This window comes from Epinephelus fuscoguttatus, linkage group LG8 (assembly GCF_011397635.1).
Source record: "Epinephelus fuscoguttatus linkage group LG8, E.fuscoguttatus.final_Chr_v1".
Taxonomy (NCBI): domain Eukaryota; kingdom Metazoa; phylum Chordata; class Actinopteri; order Perciformes; family Serranidae; genus Epinephelus; species Epinephelus fuscoguttatus.
Genome location: NC_064759.1, coordinates 16297414 through 16315379, shown reverse-complemented (window position 1 = coordinate 16315379; position 17966 = coordinate 16297414). Strand labels below are relative to the sequence as shown.

The 17966-nt window shown below is 41.8% G+C and overlaps 1 protein-coding gene across 4 annotated transcripts in view; it reads right to left on the bottom strand.

Moving 5' to 3' along the window:
• Positions 1-204: 204 nt before the first annotated feature.
• The window catches only part of ddr1 (discoidin domain receptor tyrosine kinase 1), a 53811-nt gene continuing 36049 nt past the window's right edge, over positions 205-17966 (bottom strand). Inside the window, exons 11-21 of one of the 4 annotated variants that reach the window (XM_049583581.1) lie at positions 16429-16587; positions 15707-15763; positions 14484-14650; positions 11288-11495; positions 10157-10276; positions 7612-7913; positions 7398-7525; positions 6371-6568; positions 5987-6254; positions 5245-5394; positions 205-3960 (exon numbers count right to left, since the gene is read on the bottom strand). In XM_049583581.1, the coding sequence (XP_049439538.1) occupies positions 3820-3960; positions 5245-5394; positions 5987-6254; positions 6371-6568; positions 7398-7525; positions 7612-7913; positions 10157-10276; positions 11288-11495; positions 14484-14650; positions 15707-15763; positions 16429-16587 (1898 nt within the window). In that variant the 3' untranslated portion in view covers positions 205-3819. The remainder of the gene's footprint in view (positions 3961-5244; positions 5395-5986; positions 6255-6370; positions 6569-7397; positions 7526-7611; positions 7914-10156; positions 10277-11287; positions 11496-14483; positions 14651-15706; positions 15764-16428; positions 16588-17966) is intronic. The other 3 variants (XM_049583582.1, XM_049583585.1, XM_049583583.1) reach the window with 3 other exon arrangements.

Sequence of the window (17966 nt, the reverse complement as noted above, 5' to 3'; positions counted from 1 at the left end):
TTCAACCTTATACTCCCTCATCAGGAAGTATAATGTCCTTTTTCCACATTGTGAATTGAACATCTTTGCACAGTTGGTTGGACAAATCAAGCAATTTGAGCTTGGAAATAATGAATGACATCTTTTAAACTACTCACGTTTTATCGAACAAAATCCATCGATAGCTGAAATTATCATTCATCACAGCCCCACAACACATCTTGATTTATTTGAAAAGGTTAACTTTATTAAAACATCTACAAAAATAGACAACGATGAATTACAATGGCATCAAGGAAGCAAGCGTTCTACAGAGATACAGAAGACCCCAATTGTAACAAAGAGTTTTCCATATATTAGTAAAGGAAATTACAATTCTGTCCTTAAAATATGTACATACTATTATGCTCAACTTCAAAGACACAAAAGGACAAAATCATACATCGAGAAGTGTCGAAGTACATACAGTATATATAAAAATATGGGTTTAGTTGAACTACAGTGTATCAAAAATGATTCAAATGGCACAACCATTCACAATCAGTAAACATGTTATTACTTGATGATCTTGATGAGGACTGATTTACAGTGCTATACAATCAGTAAGGTAGAGACAGCATTGATTCTACCGTGGTCAGCTTAATGTACTAACATGGGATAATGCAGAGGTTGATGTTGACATTCACACTAAAATGAGGACTCCCAGAATTTCCTATTTGGGTAAAACCTTAAGGGGTAATTTTGGTATCTTTCCACATGGACTCAATTTTCCTGTGTTTTGTGTCTAAGTAACTAACGGGAACAATAATTTTTTTGAAATTGGTCAAGTTGTAAGTGAGACAGATGCAGCAGTGAAACAGACTGCATTATAACTACTTAGGACGTTTGTGCACTGTCAGTGAATGTCCACTAAAAGTGTTTGTTTTTGGCACAGACAGGCTCTGATTATTATTTTAAGTGTCTGACAACATTATAGAAATGATCCCAAAGGAGATGGACCTTTTTTTGCTAAAGAGAAGGATCCTTTTTGTTTAATCAGAATCAGCCTCAAAATCATTATCGCCAAGGCCACCAGACTCCATTTAAATTAAAAACTAAAGCCCCATTTCCACCCAAAATGTTCAGTATGGTACTTTGTAACCAAAAGTAACCCTTCAGACTTGGTACCTAGACCCTAGCGTTTCCACTGCAAACAGTACCTTTAAATGTGGGCGGGGCTGTTGTCACTCACTGCTCCGTCCAGCACTCACAGTATTTCTTCCTTTATTAGTCTGTACCTCGTTTATTGTCCACACAACGGGGTAGAATATATGCAGTTCACATAATCTTGTTGAAATTAGTATATATCTTTAAACGCCTGTAGATCCACTCATTACTGAAAGTGTATGTCATCCAAGAGACACAATAAAAACTAAAGTAATGGTCAATATTGTCACATTGAAATTTAAGGTGTGTTGATGGTCTCTACTGTATGAACAGTGGTTACATGAGCCTCAAAACCAGCCACAACTCAGTGCTGAGCAGAGTGACCGTCTGCTTTTGACCAATTAACCCACTGCAGTGTTCACAGCTCCACCTTTTAGGACCAGATCTGTGTGCTAGGTACCCCAACAGAAGGGGGACCAAAAATGGGGACGGTACGGAACAGTTCCATTGGTACCATCCACAACTTTTCACAATAGAAACGGAAAAAAAACGTACCGAACTAAACTGTACTGCTCAGTGGACATGGCTTAATTTTACCATGCATAGAGTCAGCATATTTTCACATTTAACTAGGTGAATCAAGGGTTTATTTCAACCTAACCATGACTATGAATAAAGTGTATTTTAAAATGACAGAATTACTGTTTATTTAAATGGAGTCTGGTGGGTTTGGTGATAGTGTTTTCGAGGCTGTTTCTGGTTAAACAAAAATGATTTAACTCTTTAACAAAAACAATGTCCTTTGTAGGGATCCTTTCGCCGCCTGTCAATTGAAAAAACAAACACTTTAGTCGACCTAAATAGATGGTGCACAAATGCCCTTAGTGGTCACTTAATACAGAACCAGTTTCAAAATTGTTGTTCCCATTAGTCACTCAGACACAAAAACATGATATAATAGGCTCCAGGTTGGAAAAAACTCAATTACCCTTTAACTGTGTGTTTTTAGAGTACAGTAATGCAATTAGATGAGCAAAGATTGATTATTCGATGAGTAAACATGTCTTGACACACCGAACAAAAGGTTGTTATATAATTAAAATGAGATGAACTGATGGTGCCATCCCATTTTTTTAGATAATATTTTACATCTCATGGTTGGCAATGCCTTGTGGGGGAGGATTTAACAAGGCAGACAGACTGTCCTGAATTTTTATCTCCCTTGGCAAATAACTGATATCACTGCAAGTGATAAGAATCCACATCAACAGGAATCATATCAGGCCCCCTGAAGAGTTTCATCAGGGCCGGGGATATGCTATGGAGGATTTAAAGTGCAGCTGGTTGTGGAATTTTACATCTATCCTTTGTGTCTGGGTTGCAGCCAGATACAAAAGAAATTGCCAAAACACCTGAGCAGGCGCATCTGAAGATGTCCCATCCACTGCCCCGGCTGGCAGCATTGTCTCTCTGCTTGGAAAAGCTGTTCCAGTTTGTGGGTCGCCTATCACCGGCAGCAGCAGATCCTCCTCTTCTGTGCCTGTTTCCTCAGGTTTGAGAAGTCCATTTGGCACCAGGGACACAGCTCCTCTCTCTGTGGCTCTACGATGGGGTTCAGAAACTGCTTGGGCTTTTCAGCTACAATGGGGTGGGCGGTGGTTGAGAGCTAACTTGATGCATTGCATAAAGGGGGCTGCTCTTGTCTGGTCCACATCATTTACCATTAGTCCTTTGAGTTACAGCTATGGGCGTGGGTCACCGTGTACGGTTTTGGGGTTGAGACAGAGGACTGCTGAGGGGTCGGCAAACATGGTGAGATCACTCATGTTCTAGACAGCCATCAGCCATGTCTGAATCTTTTCATAGACTTTTACAGAACTATCATTTTTTGTCTTAGATGGGCAAAAGGGGCTGAAGTGTGGAGTAATCATACTGCATTAGACTAACGTGTACAGTAGCCTATACATACATACTTTTTTTCCTTATCCGCTGTGAGGATCCAAAGGACAGAGGGATGTTATATGCTGTAAAGCCCTGTGAGGCAAATTGTGATTTGTGATATTGGGCTTTATAAATAAAATTGACTGATTGATTGATTGATTGATTGATATAAATACTAAGACAATCCCTGTGTGTACACTTTCATGTCTGACCCATAGGTGTGCTGTCTAGAGAAGTTTGTGTGTCCTATGCACCATCACCTGTAACCCTAAATGTAGCATTCAACATGGGTAAATAAAAGTAATGAAACTTAATAACCGTTCATTTGCCAGCTTCCTAGTTTGGAGTATTTTCTGCCATTAAGCCTCTGCAGCTTCCTATGTCATTAACTCCACGGCACTTAATCACCAGTCACACAAACCCTCCTTGTCTGTTAAAGTAACTGAGAAGAGAGAAAGTTCCTATGCAGACTGCACCCACCACCTGTGAAATGTAGCTCAGACTGTTAGATGTCTAAAGCTGGAGTTGGATTTGGGATCGGGGGTCTGATGTGGAAATAAACCGAACCAGCGGTGTCTCAGCCCCAGCCACCCAAAAAAGTACAAATATCAAAGCGAGCAACCCACTCTCTTTTCTCATCTGCCTCTCCTGTGCAGCACCTCCACCACACATTCCCACCATAGCATTGCTGCATAAACGTACAAGACGTTTCCCCTCTTTAACGCTGCCTTTGTCGTGGTGCTGTTTCTCTCTTTACACCATGTTCATGGCATCCTCAGTAAGAAAGGAGTGGATGTCGGCAAAGGACGGGCGGAGCTTGCAGTCTCTGTTCCAGCAGCTCAACATAAGCTCGTAGAGACCCTGAGGACACACAGCTGGCCTGCTCAAATACACCTGCAAGAGGGAGAGAGGAAGAGACCATTTTATTAGGGAGACCTTTTTAACTACATTTTTCATGTGTGATAAAGCCCACCAGATTTAAACTATGAAATGAATAATTATTTTATCATACAAGACTATCACTAATTTCACTTCTTGTTGGTGAAACACAGTTTGTTTCCTGCAGATTAACATGGGACAGTTCACCCTAAAATCAGTCACACATATTCTTTCCCTTGCTTGTAGCACTATCTATTAATCTAGACTGTTTTGGTGTGAGTTGCTGAGTCTTAGAGGTATCATTCTGCCTTCTCTCCAGTATAATGGAACTAGATGGCACTCAGCTTGTGGTGGTTAAAGTGCCAAAAAACCCTTTTGAAAAACTCAACAGCAATATCTCTTTCCAGAAATCATGACACAGTTCCTCATTCAATCCACAGACCTTGTTGTGAGCAGCTTCATGGATGAATTATCTTATTTCCACTTTTGAAACTACAACTGCCAACTGTATCACTGCACAGAGGGAAGTGTGCATCTACTTCTAGCTCACCTGGCACCAATGAGCTAGCTAACATTACAGCTCAGCCGAGGAGGACGTCATAACGTCTACATCTCATGAGCACGAGCCTTTCGTCCATGAGTAGATGCATGCTTCCATGGGCGCAGTGATACAGTTGGCAGGTGTAGTTAGCTGGAAATAAATAGCTTGTCCGTGACACTGCTCACAACAAGGTCTGTAGATTATCCTGAGTAACCAGGTCATGATTTCTGGAAAGAGACATTTCTGCTGTGTTTTTCAAAGGTATTTTTCAGAATTTGAGCGCCACAAACTGGGTGTCATCTAGTTCCATTATACTGGAGAGAAGGCAGACATCTCTATGAATGATATTGCACACTCAGCTACTATGATAACACTCAGCTACTCACACCAAAACATCTAGATTAATAAATAACACTTCAGGTAAAAAAAATTTTTTTTTTTTTACATATTTTTGATTTGGGTTGAACTGTCTCTTTAAGAATTATGATTTCAACATTTGTCATATTCCACTAAATGCTCAGATGAATAAGAGGTGTGGCCCAAAGACCAGCCACTAGAGGTCCTCTGAGATCATAAACCTCTAAACAGTTAATGATGGGTTTGTTCTGTGTTGTTTGTGGCATTTATTACATTATGAGCTTAATATGAAAACAGATTAGAAAATTGAAGGACAGCTTTTATCAGTAGGAACAGAGTATGTGCAAGTATCTGAATAAACTACTGAGTGAGGACTGACAGTCAAAGACTCTGTTTTGTACCTGTCTGCCCTGGTCTCTGAAGAACTCCCCAGCATTGTCAATGACTTGCTCATCTGTGAGGTTGGAGTACGGCTGCTCCTGACAAACGCTCAGCATCTCCCACAGAGTGACCCCAAACGCCCACACATCGCTGGCCGTAGTGAACTTACCCTGAGAGCAAACAACCACACAGAGAGACACTGTCATTTTCAACATCATAATATCCATCAGTATGAAAATTATTATCCAGATGATTGTCATAGGAGGACAAATTTTCAGATTTTTTTTTTTTTATCCCAGTATGCATTTATCTCCACTTGTTTTCTGTCTTTATATTTGTGTAAATTTTTTTCAAAGGAGCAGAAGGAGTTCATGCTGTGAAACTAAAATTAGACTAAAATTAGGATTTCCTGCTACACGGACTACTTAAGTTTACAGTAAACAAGCTCCTGTTGTTGCATATACAGAAATGTTTTGGTAATACAAACTGAAAAAGGGGAAAGAAATCATGAGCTTTTGATTATGCAGCAGATTCCTTTTTTATTTTGGGTAATGAAATGGAATTAGTTATAATTGATTTTTTTTATCCAAATTTGACTTGTTTCTGTAGGACTTTAGTACTCCTAGAATTTTTTTTTAAAAATACCACCCCGCCAGTATTGTCAATGTAAATCAGCATAACTGATTAACAATATAATCTATAGTATAGCAACCATCACACACACACACACACACACACACACACACACTCCTGTCCTCTCACCATGAGTATACACTCCCAGGCCATCCAGCGTATTGGCAGCACAGCTCTGCCCTGGATCCTGTAGTAATCTCCAGCATACAAGTTCCTGCTCATGCCAAAGTCAGCTATCTTGATGTGACGCTCGCCGCCCCGGTCCTCTCCGCACTCACCCCTCTCACCCCCAACCAGACAGTTACGTGTGGCCAGGTCCCGGTGCACAAAGTTGAGGGAGGAGAGGAACTTCATTCCCGATGCAATCTGGCTGGCCATGGAGATGAGAGCAGGGTAACTGAGGTGGGAGAAAAGTTGACACATGTAGGGAATGATAAATACATCAATTATAGCTTTAGATTCTTTTTATATCTGTGCACATGTGCAATGTGTGTGTGCACACGTCTGGCTAACCTGATGGTCTGGGTGTTGTGTGAAGGTCCTGTCTTATCCAGAAGCACTCGGTGAGACAGATACTGATTCAAGTCTCCACATTCCATGTACTCAGTGACCATACAGAGAGGATCACTGCTCACACACACTCCTAGCAGACGGATTATGTTTGGATCCTTCAGGCGAGACAGGATCTTCACCTCTTTCAGGAAGTCGTTCCTACCATGATAAAAAGGATGGGTAAAATATATCAGAGGGATGAAGCGATATCACACAGGAAGGACAAAGAGTCAAACATGCTGATTTTAGGTCGAATGTAAAAGTAAATCTCCAAAATCAACATCCCCAGCGGGCAGCTCCAGGTGGCTTTCTACATTGATTTGTTCTGCTGGTCAATATGTTTGTGTTGCTCCGGCTCTCACTAACCTCCCATAAAAAACCTGTGGACAGCCCCTCTCAGCACGAACGCTCAACAAGATAGGAGCTGTACCTGCCCCAGAGCCAAAAGGGCAAAGAGCCAAAGTAAACAAGCAGCTGGTGAAAAGAGTCAAACATCCACAAAACCTCAGAGGCCCAGATATGTTTTCCTTAAGAGCTGAAGGAATGATTCACGGCTAAAATGTGAGAAAATATTTGGACTTGTATTTGACAGGTGGATTACCAACACATTGTATGGGACGGCTGAGTGCTCTGGATTTGTTTGGAAATTCACATTCTGCCCTCTGGAGGTCAAATGTCATACGGAAAGTCAAATTTCAGCAGAAAGATTTTACAGCCTAGTCTAAAACAAATATGTGTTACATGGTACATTCCTCAAAAAATAATCCTAGACTTCTTCTCCAGGAGGTCAACCAGAGTTTCTGACAACAATTTCTGGGCTACACCTCTAGATACACCCTGAAACTGCAGAAATTTAATAGTTGATGGAAATGCTGCAGTTCACTGAACACATTATGTTAGGGGGCGAAGAGGAGATAAGCTGTAAAAGTGGAAAGAAAAACTGTGAACCACACTGGAGCCGAGCCCGGCTGTGTATGAAGTTACAGACCTGGCATTCTTGGAGGCGTCTGGGCGCAGGATCTTCACTGCTACCAGAAGAGGGCGACCTTTTCTCACATTGAAGGGGAACTCCAAGTTGGGAAGGTCCTGAGGGTTTTCAATTTCACACAGGTGTACCTTTCACCAAATAAACACAGACATTGTTAAAGTACAATTACCCCTCCCTCCACCCACACACACACATTTTTCAGGTCAGCTCTCACCTCTCCAAACTGTCCTTCTCCCAGCTTCTCCTTGAAGATGAGACACTGGCGTGGCAGCTCTGGCAGCGGGGCGGCGTCAGCCCCGGGGCTTGAGGAGGCCAAGGCAGGTACAGCGTAGGTGTTGTTACCGCTGACTCCCTGTAGGCTCACGATGTCTGCTTCAGCGTAATGAGGAACGCTGGGAGGCAGTGGGGGGGACACAGGAGGAGACAGGGAGGGGTACGGAGGGGAGCCAGGGTAGGGAGGAGGCTCCTCCTGAGTTGGGGGGAAACCCTTCTCCATGTCCATGTCCAAACCACAGGCTGAAGGGAGGAGGAAGAGACAGACAGGGTGGATGAAATGGAGAGATTAGAAGAACTGTGTCATTAAAAACAACTTTGTTTTGCTTTATGATGTCTGTAAGTGAAAGAGTCACATGCTATCACAAGTCCAGACAGCTCGTTATGAAGGGATAGTTTGGATTTGAGGGGAGTCTCATTGGATGGTAAAAAAAAAAAAACCTCTTTGTGCAATGCTTTTGAAAAACTAAACTTCACAAAGTTCTGTGCAGAACAGAGGCTTCAAACAGAAATAATAAACCTAACACAATAAAACACAAGATGATAAAAACAGGCGAAGAGTTAAAGATATATATATATATATAAAAACAGATTCTGAAACAATAAAAAATATGACAAAAGTTACTGCTGTCTTTACTAGATAGTTAAACCTTGGCTACAACACATGCTGAGGATCTGCCTCGCAGTGCCTAAAATTACTCCTTCTCCTGCTTAATTCCTGGATGTCTATTAGATCATGTAGCAGGTATCAGAATCAGAAAAATATAATTAAACTTCTTGAGATGGATGAGTGAAACTTTTTTCAAGAGTCAGTCTCCCTGAGACATTGTATGAATCTTTTCTATCTACATTTAAACTAATTTAGAATCTACCGCTGTACTTACAGATGAAATTTAAAGTTTTAATTTAACAAAGGTGTAACAGCTTAACATTCAACACAATCAGCTTCCACGAGGCTCTGACAGCACACATAAGTCAAAGACTTGTGGGGAGTCTGGCTGAATACTAAGTTGTTACACCTTTGTTAAAATGATAATGAAGATGATGATGATGATGATGATGATGATGGGAAACTTTCTGACCCGATGCACACACACAGTATGGTCTGTTTTTTAAAGTAGTGCCTTTGTGATTCCACAGATTCACACACACAATATCAGACTGAAGCTAAACACACCACTGAGTGTATTACAGACAAAATAGTGCTGCAGGGATGACATTTATTTGTGGGCCAATCTGGAACTCAGCATTGCCCTGGTTCTCTCGACGTAAAGCCAGTGGGATTTTCCATTGGGTTTTGGATTATCGCAGCGCTGTGGCAGACAAATGTTTATGATACTCACATGTTTTGTTCAGCAAGATAATCTTCACAAATGCACACTACTTCCATGATTTTAAGCAAATGCAAGTGGCAGAGGTAAAAAGCTAATATTAGGCTATAAACAAACTACACCACAATCGCATGACTTCAATGTCGCCACCACGAGGCTGTGAGGTCATGTTCGGTGTGATGACAGTCTGTAATCTCATTGAGCCACTTGTTAGCAACAGATACGAAAAAGCTTCAAAATTCACAAGTGGGGTATTTACTGACGCATTTTATGTCATAGAACAACATGTGAAAATTTCTCAAGCTTGTGTTAACCACAGGCATGATTTCAGGCATCTAAATAAAAATCAATTGACCTAGAGACGAGGGAACCGAGAGTGCTGATATGCCAACTCATTTCTAGGTTTTAGGACTCATTCCCACACCACACTACAAGACTACAGTTTAAGTACAGCCATGCTAACAGCTCTGTGAGGCACAGAGATGCTGTTGATGCTAATATTAGCATGCTAACATCCTCACATCCTGACATTGTTTATGTTTTTGTTTAGCAGGTGGGACGTTAGCATGCTAACATTTGTTAATAAGCTCTAAACAAGTACAAAGCCCCCATTAGCTTTGTGGGTATTTGGTCATAAACCAAAGTATTCAACAAATTACACTTTGACATAATGGTGGTGCTAAAGTAAAAGTCAGGGGATCACCAGAATCGCTAGGCTTCGTCTTGGCACCACAAATTTTTGTATAAAATTTCGGGTCAATCTATCCAACAGTTGTCGAGGTACTTCAGTCTAGACCAAAGTGATGGCCCAACAGCCGTTAAGAGAGCCATGCTGGCTAAACAGAGGCATCTATGAGCTTGTCAGTCTTTGAATGAGTTTAAAAAGTTTGTACAATCCCCCACATACCAAACTATCCCTTCAAATGAAGTTATTTTTAGTAGTAGGTGAATCTGAAAGACTAATTATGTGAGTTAGAGGAAGGATGATGAGGGTCAGATACATGCAGAAGAGATTATCTCCCAGAAGCATTTATTTGTGCGGTGATGGTGAGAGCACTTCAAAAGCCCCAGCCCTGGACAGAAAGGTAGGTAGGTAGGCAGGCAGAGAGGTAGGACCCCCTCCTGACTGTGCTGGCCCGGTCCGAGGTCTCTTACCCTGGGGCACATTGAGGCTCTTTTCCTGAGCCTGAGTGGGGCTGGAGACGACAAGAGGTCTCGAACTTTTCCTGTGATCTGACAGGAGCAGGTGATAGGCTGGGTTGTTTAACAGCAAGGCTGGGAGGGCACACACGTAAACATATACACACACACAAACACGCACGGGACGAGGCGGGGTACACGCAGGAACCATAATATGGATCGTATGGATCGTACAAAGTGGCACGTGACACAAAATACACACACACACACAACGAAACACAATAACAACCATTAGCATGACACTGTTAGCATATCCATTATAATACAATGGGAGGATGGGAGGAGGAGGGGTTGCAGTGACACATGGAGCACAGAACAGATGGAGCATAGCAAGAACAGGCAAAGTTAACACAAGTCTTACATACACAACAAAAACCAGTGGATGAAATAATGTTCTGTTACTTGTGTTATTTCAAACTCACACAGGCGCCTCGTAAAGGCGGCATGCAGACCTCCTGTGGTGCATTGCAAGTGAAGGAATGCTTTCTCTTTCTTTACTCCTCTTTTCTCCTCCCTCTTTTCTTTTTCTTTCCTTTTCCCAGAACAATAGCTCTTTTGTGCTCTCCTCCACGCTGTGCATCTTCTTGGAGGCACTCTTCCTCGCAGGGTGTTTGGTTTGATTTACTTGTGTTTGGTGTGGTGAAATACATTGGAATACCATTGTTTTCTTGATATGCATGCCACATTTTTTTCCTCCTGCTGCTTCCTCTTTGCACATGAGTTTGCGTATTGATATCATCAACCAACAGAGGGTTGCAAAAGCACCAACACAGGCACGCAAACGAAGCAGTCCCAACAAACCGCATACATTTTTGCAGAAATTTAAATTATGTACATATGGAATGTTGCATTGTTTCACAATTCCCACTGACTCCATGCCAATTGTGTGTGGTTGACTATAGATCAGTCCCTGTCAACATGTATTTAACATGTGGTATGTTTTACTGGATGTCAGCATGTACAATGTCATGCTAATATACTAAATGTCTTTTTTTTTGTTTTTTTTTTAAAACTGAACCACTCCGAGAGAAACAAAAGAGACACTATCATATGAATGCACTCCATGACTCTGTGTTTGTAGGTTACCTGTGCTGTCTCTGTGATCCCTAGGCCGCAGCAGAGCGATGGGCTCTTGGTACTCTCCTTCTCCCTCTCTGTCATGGTCACGGTCATCGGGGAAAGTGTGGATGCGCTGGTAGCGGCTTGAGTAGCTGTGTGTGTTGTTGATGACCACGTTGTCCGAGGGGACAGACAGGTGAACCCGCAGCTCATCACTGGATAGACTACCCTGGGCCTAGGAGGGCAGAGGGTTCACAGGTAACGCAAGAAATACAAGATGAAGGTTACATTCACTCTGGTGCCAGTTAATTAGGTACAGCTAAAAAAAACCTCATGCAGTCTAATTTAAGAATCCTGCAATAAATCCTACATTCATGAAGATTAAAATGGTCATGTTTTAGAGAGAACTTCATCTAATATAATGTCCAACCCGTTTAAATAATTAAGATAGGCTAAATGTTAGGACATACATCTCTAAGTCTCACACAAAATTACCTCTCAATGCCTCTTTTTTAATAGTTTAAGCAAAAAACTCATATTTTAACCTTAATAAAGAGAGGATTTATGGAGGGATTAAGCCCCTTTCATACATGCACTGTAACCTTGAACTTATCTAGACATAACCTGGAGCACTTGCATGTGAGAATGCAAATGTCTGAATAAGTTGGACCGGTTATGAAACAGGCGTTACTCTGCCAGCTCCCTAGTACAAAGTCCATGTAATGTCCGACTGAGCCCATGTGTGAATGGAGCAGGTCATTGTCAAGAGAATTCACAGTGAGCGAGTGGACATGTTGATGACATTTCTATCAAACAACTGGTGCGAAACTGGAAGAACACAAACATCCGAGGGTGAAGAAAAAGGGTCATTTAAATGAAAACAGCAAAGCAAATGTCTAACTTGAGTGATGAGGGGATTCAGGAACTTCTTTCGGTAAGGGCTGACACCAAAACTGCCAGACAAATTCAAGGAACAGCAAGGCATTCAGTTTTTAATGACCAAATTACGAAACAAAACACAGAGTTGGAATGGCTGTGGCTGGAGCAGCTACGTGACCAGCAGCTACATGACTTGCCCACCATACCTGCACGATCAGCCCCCTTCACCCCTTGACCTGGAAGCTGAAGCCCAGAAGAAAATACTAAGTTAGCATTTAGCTAGCCATGGCGTGTTCGGTTAAAATAAAGGGGGCTAGGGTATAGGAATAAAGTGGATTACTGCTACATTTAGCCTCATATTTATTAACTACAATGTCATGTTGAAGCAAAGCTCAACTAACCATCGTGTGGCTGGGTTTGCCTTGTACTGGTCGCGGGTGCGGTTTATAGTGGTGTGTCGTACAGGCTTCAAATGTAATGCTGCAGCTAAATGTCTTAAATTATTAACTGGCCACCTTAACACAACACTGTGATTGCTGCAGCATATTTTTTTTTGCATCATATCCTGCCTCCTGCGCCTTCTACCCAGGTGAGAGAAAACAGCTTTAGTCTGCATTTGTTTTACCTTCCTGTATCTAATAAACTGGCAACTGAGTATAAAAACATCATTTCAATCCCTAAAGCAGATGGTGATCAAACTGGGGAAACAGCCTCTAATCTTTGAACAATTTGGAGTAAATGTAAAAGGATTCCCATAACACATCCAGATGGAGATCCAGTAGTACTCTGCCAAAAGACCTGCAGTTGTTATCTCAGCCTGATATCAATCATTTAAACTTAGTTAAAGGGACAGTTCTGCCTAATCACACAAGAAAAACATTATCTCACTTAGGTTTATTTCTTCTGTAGAAAGAACTTTAAGTGAAAGCTGTTAACAGCGAGATCTATGAATTTATCCAGAGTAAGGGAGACATTGTTTCTGGTAAATCAAGAAGATGTAGCGCTTTGCGCAACACAAACAAAATTTAATTCACCTCCATTGTACTAGGGTGGTAAGAGACATCTCAGAGATAGATGCTAAAACCAAGAGTACGACCAACTTGAAATAGGAACATCTGCTTAATAAATAAAGAAAGGCATTGCATGTGACCCCAATCTTGACTGACTGACCCAGAATAGATGACTACTGACGATTCAATCTGAGGAGCCTGATTCGACTGCTGATCTCACAGTCAAATTGTCGCAGTTGCTTGAAAACGTGGTTACAAAACAAAGTATTATTCCATCTGGGCTATATGGGGGTGCTAAAGGTGTGATTTTACATACAGTTCTGCTCATAAGTTCACATAACCTGGCAAAAGTTGTGAGATGTGTACCATTCCTTTAAGAAAACATCAGTGACAAGGCTAAACACATTTCCTTTATATTTAATTGGATTCAAATTAAACTGTAAGGCATCACAGAGCAGCACAATCATTAAACAAAACATGGCAATAAAGAAACTGAAAAAATGAGATAGTCCCTGTTCAAAGGTTTGCACACCCTTAGTTCCTAACACTGTGTAGTGCCCCTTTCAGCATCAATGACAGCTTGCAGTCTTTTGTAATAGTTGTTGACAAAGCCTTTTATTTTAGCAGGTGGTAAAGCCGCCCATTCTTCTTGGCATAAAGCCTCCAGGTCCTGTAAATTCTTAGGTATTCTTGCATTAACCACACGTTTCAGATCTCCCCAAAGTGGCTCAAAAGGTACTGAGGTCAGGAGACTGTGATGGCCTCTCCAGAATTTTCAGTTTTTGATGCTGTAGCCTCTGAGGGGTTGACTTGGCCTTGTGTTTTTGATCATTATCAAATTCATGTTTTGGTCTGATCACTCCACTTTGTTCAAGAGGTTTTAAAGCTTGTCTAGGTGCTGCTAGCATATTGTATGTGAGCTGCATAATCAGTCATATTAAAAAAAATTTCTCCCATTAAATTATGACATGTTACCCATTTTAGGATAAATGTAAAGCTGAAAATTCTGTCTACAACCACGGAAAACAAAGTTAGTGACACTTTCTGTTCGTCTGTCTCTCTATCGATCTCCTCTACTCCCTTTCAGTGCTGTGGACAGTGTTGCTGCCACACCTACAAACACATACAAACCTATAAACACAACTGACACCCAACAAATCGTGCTGGATGGAAAATGTTATTTTATAAAATAAGGTCCTATGCCAAGTCAGAAGACAAATTGTTTATTTGGGTGTTAAGGGAAACTAATGTCGCCAATGAGAATATGTATCAGTGAACGAAAACATGATTTTATCAGTCAGCGACAGGCAAAACGTGACGAATCAATGACTCACCTTGCCCAGTATCTTTTTCCAGTACTGCCTCCACAGAATGACAGCTATCACAGCCAGCAGCAGCAGGATGATGCCCACCAGGCAGCCAATCAGAATAGCTGTATTACTGCTGTCATCCTTGGCTACAGGAAGCCCCGCCCTTGGAGTGTTGGCACCAAATTCTGCATCTGGATGAGGGAAAAAAAAAAAAAAAAAGGGTGGAAAAATAGTACAAGCTCAATTATCTGAAACCTGGTGTTATTTGCAGGTCTGATGTGGTGTGTGGAGACGACTATGCTGGGATGAGTTAATGCACTGCTCAGTCTGTGTGCACTATCTCTTTCAGCACAGTCACGCACTCGCTGGGGTCACACACACCAACATGCTTTCATCAAGCCTACTAAACATCTGATGAGAGCTGTCTGTGTTTGTATGCATCCAGTACGCCCGCTCGTACCACAGGGCTCATTGCCTGCTGCTTTGAGAACAGAATGCAAACACTGTTTTGCTTCGCCTTTGTAGTTAAATATTAATCCGAATCATACGGTTATTTTTTATTCCTCCCTTGAAGGTCAAATGTGGCATGCTATTTGAATGAGGGATGGAACTGCGCTAAACTCTTATAGCTCAGTTAAAAAGACTTAAAAAACAGGCACACACCATATATGATGCGTTTATGTGCATACACAAATATACACCTGCAAGCACACACTCATACCCACACACCAAAGATTTACACACCACATTGTCACAACAGAAAACAACCCGCTTTCTCTCACTCTCTCACACTGTCAGTTCAACACCATGCGGGTAATAAATAAACCCAAACAAAGCCGTTCAACCACAGCCAGTAACAAGGACAAAGCAGCATACACGCCACAGAAAACCATTTCCAGCTTTTAAAATGCCTGGTATTGTTTAGCTGTGTAGAACAGAGCCAGTTCCTCGAAAAAAACATGCAGTTTGTGAGACCGCAGGAAGCCAAGTTGTTATTGTACATAAATATAATGTACTATAGCTGTTAGTGTTCTTCCTACAGCTGTATATCTTCAAACCCTGGGGACAGAGCCCAGTGCCAAAGCCTGCCCCTGCATTCCCTCCACCATTATACTTCATACTCTCTACTGAGCAGAGGGACAGTTTAAGATGCTGGACGAGGGCCAGAGCGGATGGAGCTAACTCCTGTCCCTCTGTTCATCCTCTCTGTGTTGTTTTTTTTGTTTTGTTTGTTTTTTCGCTCTCACCTGACAGTGTCCAGTTACCAGTGGTGTCCGTCATGAAGGAGGTGGTGGTGGGGGGTTCTGGAGGAGCGAGGGATGAACAAAGGAGGAATGTGTGAGAAGAAAGGTGGTGAAGACTCAGAAGAGGGTGATGAGGAGAGGAAATCACAGATAGCAGGATTCGGGCTCATTTGGCGTCTCATCCATGTAAATGAAAATCACTAAAAGTTTAAAGCAACTTTTTTAAAGCCAGACAGAAATACGGAAAAACTTAAGTATTTCAAATTAAAACATTTGACCTTTAATTTTAAGCCAGATTTCTCCTACCCTTTAAGTACAATGAAAAGTTTAAGATAAGCATCCGGTGCTGACTTAGGTTCAGCAAATGTTTGGCTCAAGGCCAAAGGATTTCAGAACTTGTGATAAAGAGAGAGGCGAGTCAGACGTGGGCCTCCTTTGGCACTGCCTGCCTTTGGCTCTGCTTTAGACACATGGCTTAGACACACTGCCGACATGCTCACACTCATCACAACTGCGGAGAAAAAGACGAGCGCAGAGACTAGAGGTGATGAGGGAGAGATCAGGGGAATTAGAGAGCAGTAATGTAGTTGAAGCAGTATGATGGGTGATGAAAAAGGGACAACTGAGAAAGAATGGCTGGTGTAAAGATGGATGGTAAATACACAAAGATTTGGAGGGTGGAGAGAAGGAGGATAAAGAGGAAGAGGAGGAACAGCAGGACTCACCAGATGGGCTGGTGGTGGTGGTGGTGTTGGAGGAGCTGTGGCTCGACGTGGGAGAGGAGGAGGTGTGGTTGACGAGAGGAGGAGAGGAGCTGGTGGTGGGAATCTTGGGAAGATTAGGAGGAAATGAATCAGTGTCTGTGACGTCCTCCTCAAACGGCTCTGGATAAGGAGGAAAAGAGGAAGACAGTTTAATAAATATGAATCATGTTTTATATGTTTAGAGGCTTTGATATGGCACAACATACTGTCTGAATGTCCTCGGCTGTTGGGAAACAGTGGATGTGGTCACAGCTGGTTGTGTTTCAGTATTCATCTCAGAAGATTATGTTAAATATGTTGTTTTGACTCATTGCATTTCTTATTGGTTAATCTGAATGATTGTGTATTGACAGACTGTTATCTTGGCAAACCTAAATCAACTGGCCAACTAACAATCACTGTTTTGTTTTTGTGTATTTAATAGCAACATCTAGGGTTGTTCTCATACTGATGCAAGTATCTGAAATGCCTAAGATGCCGCCTAAAATACTCGATCAGGTATTGATGAGGACTCAAGTCCATGCACTAGTCCGATACCACATAATTTATAATCAACATCAACCCACCGAGGCTGTTGATGTTGCATACAACATTAAAGCACTCTATTAAAATATCGCCGGAGTGCTGTAATCTTGAAAATGATTTTGAATAGCTGTACCGCTAACCACTGTAGCTTCCCAAATCGTAGTACTATCGTATTCGTTTCAGAAACTTTGCAATCCTGCATGGAACAGCAGTGTTTTTTTTAGGCTTTATAAAACTAATAAATCCAAAACTGAATGTCTTATTATTTATCCATTTATTCACACTGGAATGGGTTCATGTTGTTTTTAGTCACCAGCTGAAGTCTACAGAGCACAAGATGTATCCGATGATACACTGGGCTGAGTCTGTCTATGAATCAGAGGCTGTGCTGCTGTGTGCGTAACAGCGCTGATCCCAGATGCCAGTGCACAGTGAGATGAGGTGACATCCTCCACCTCATACTAGCACCTGTAAATCTGTGTTGTTTGGGCAACAACCGAAATAATGAGTGGAACACTGAGTGTATAAATAATGTGTGGATTATCCTGTGCGCTTGAATAGTATTGTAAGGTACACCAAGGGCGTAGGCTACTGAGCAATCCATGGATATATGTAATGCAATTGTTGCTAAAAGTTGACCACAATCTGGTATTAGAGGAGCAAACATAAATTAGCTCAGTCCCATATGAGAGCCTTATGCAACATTTGGTAGTTGTGGAGGTGTAGCCTCCAGTTTGAAGCCCTAATACTGGCTTTCTGCCCGTGTTGTGACAAAGCGTACTGATGTGGCTACTGGTGCAACAGCTCTTGCTTGTCATTTATTACCAGTCTGGCACGAGCCCAGCACCCAGACGTGCCACCTCTGGGTCACTTCATTTTAGCTACCTGAGTCCGGTGTGATTACTGAGCACTTTACTGATTCTTATCACGCTAAAACTGACAGCCTTTTTGAGTAGACGGGACAGTTTAATTAG